General features: G+C 70.5%; 1 protein-coding gene across 1 annotated transcript; it reads left to right on the top strand.

Annotated features, from left to right (window-relative positions):
- Positions 1-104: 104 nt before the first annotated feature.
- Positions 105-553, top strand: EMIHUDRAFT_257132 (hypothetical protein; the record flags this gene model as incomplete). The annotated part of the gene is made up of 3 exons (XM_005764897.1): positions 105-119; positions 303-464; positions 542-553. The coding sequence occupies 3 exons, from the start codon at positions 105-107 to the stop codon at positions 551-553; spliced, it is 189 nt and encodes a 62-aa protein (XP_005764954.1).
- Positions 554-1,534: the final 981 nt, after the last annotated feature.

Genomic DNA, 1,534 nt, shown 5'->3' with positions numbered 1-1,534 from the left:
ACGTGGGGGGGGGGGGGGGGTTTGTGTTCTGGCCCTGGAACGAGGCCGCCCTGGCAGCGCCGTGTGGCACCGGATGCGGCGCGCTCGCCACGGTCGCCCGTGGGATGCGCGTCGCGCCGGTGCGCGCGCCGCCCCACACCGGGCCTCCCGGCTGCATCTTGGCGCCTGACGCCCGTCCCAGCCGTCGCATCCGCAGACGGCGCCCTAATTGTGCTCGCAGCCGCGCACGCCCGGGCGCGTCGCCCGCCAGCGGGGGTCGGTGGCGGCCCGGTCTTGTGCGCGGCTTGGTGCCTGCAACCAAGGGCCAATTTCGGGGCGGCGACGCGCCTTGGCGCGCCGTCTCGTGGGGTGAACGAGGCCATTGGGAGTTGGGGGGTGTGCGGGTGTCGGCCGCCCTGGCAGCGCCGTGTGGCACCGGATGCGGCGCGCTCGCCACGGTCGCCCGTGGGATGCGCGTCGCGCCGGTGCGCGCGCCGCCCCACACTGGGCCTCCCGGCTGCATCTTGGCGCCTGACGCCCCTCCCAGTCGTCGCATCCGCAGACGGCGCCCTAATTGTGCTCGCAGCCGCGCACGGGCGGCGCGACGCCACCTGCCGCCGGGGCCGGGCGGGAGGGTATGAGAGCTGGCCCACGACGCGTTTTCAGCCAGTAGATGCACGCGGGGGGCGCTCACGGGCGGCCGGGAGAGGCGAAAACGCTCTGGGGCGCAGATCGCACTGTGGGTTCTACAAGCGGGCCCACGGTTCCCTGGGGTCGCCTCGTGAATAAACGAGTATAAAGAGCGGTGAGTTGTGTGTGTGTGTGTGTGTGAACCAGGGCTCGCACCTCAACCTCTCACAGGCCAGCGCACAGCGCCATACGAGGTATTTTCTTCTCAATAACAAGGCTGTGAAGGGCCGTCGCAACTGCCATGTCGGCCCCCCCCAGGTTGTAGGCTGGTGCTCTCGCCCCGCTGGCGGCGCGGACCGGTGCCGCGGCTCCGAGCCCTCCTGTGGGCCCGCGGCGGCTCGCCGTCGCGGTGCCGAACAATGTCATCGGTCCGGATTCATCCCGGCGTGCCGCCGGTGACGCTTCTTCGCCGAAATTTTGCTCAAGCTCTTTGTCGACAAAGCTGTGCCCGAGCTCCTGCTGCTCGACTGCGCGGCGGAACCCGGCCCCTGGATGCTGAGATGTGAGGCGCCGGCACCGGGGCTACAACGTGGGGCCATCTCCAGGCTGTCTCGGGCAACCTCAAAATTGGCGCCTCTCTCTGCTGGTGGTGGTGGTGGTGGTGGTGCTGCTGCTGGTGCAGATGCTGCTGCTGGTGCGGCTCGGCTCTCCGACTCGACTCGCCGCGGGCGTCGCGGGCATCTGACGCGGCGGGCGGCGTCCCGGGCGGCAGCGATCGCGGCTCGACCGTGGAGGTGGAGGGTGGTGCCTGTGGTGGACCTTTGAGTTTATTTAATGGTCGAGTACCAGGACTGGGGGTTCCACCGGGGAGGCAGGGGGTTCGACCAGGCGACGGAGGACCGTGCGGTGGGGCCTCCCCGGGGAC

The sequence above is a fragment of the Emiliania huxleyi genome (assembly GCF_000372725.1).
Source record: "Emiliania huxleyi CCMP1516 unplaced genomic scaffold EMIHUscaffold_5749, whole genome shotgun sequence".
NCBI classification, from domain to species: Eukaryota; Haptophyta; order Isochrysidales; family Noelaerhabdaceae; genus Emiliania; species Emiliania huxleyi.
This window is presented reverse-complemented; position numbering and strand designations above follow the sequence as displayed.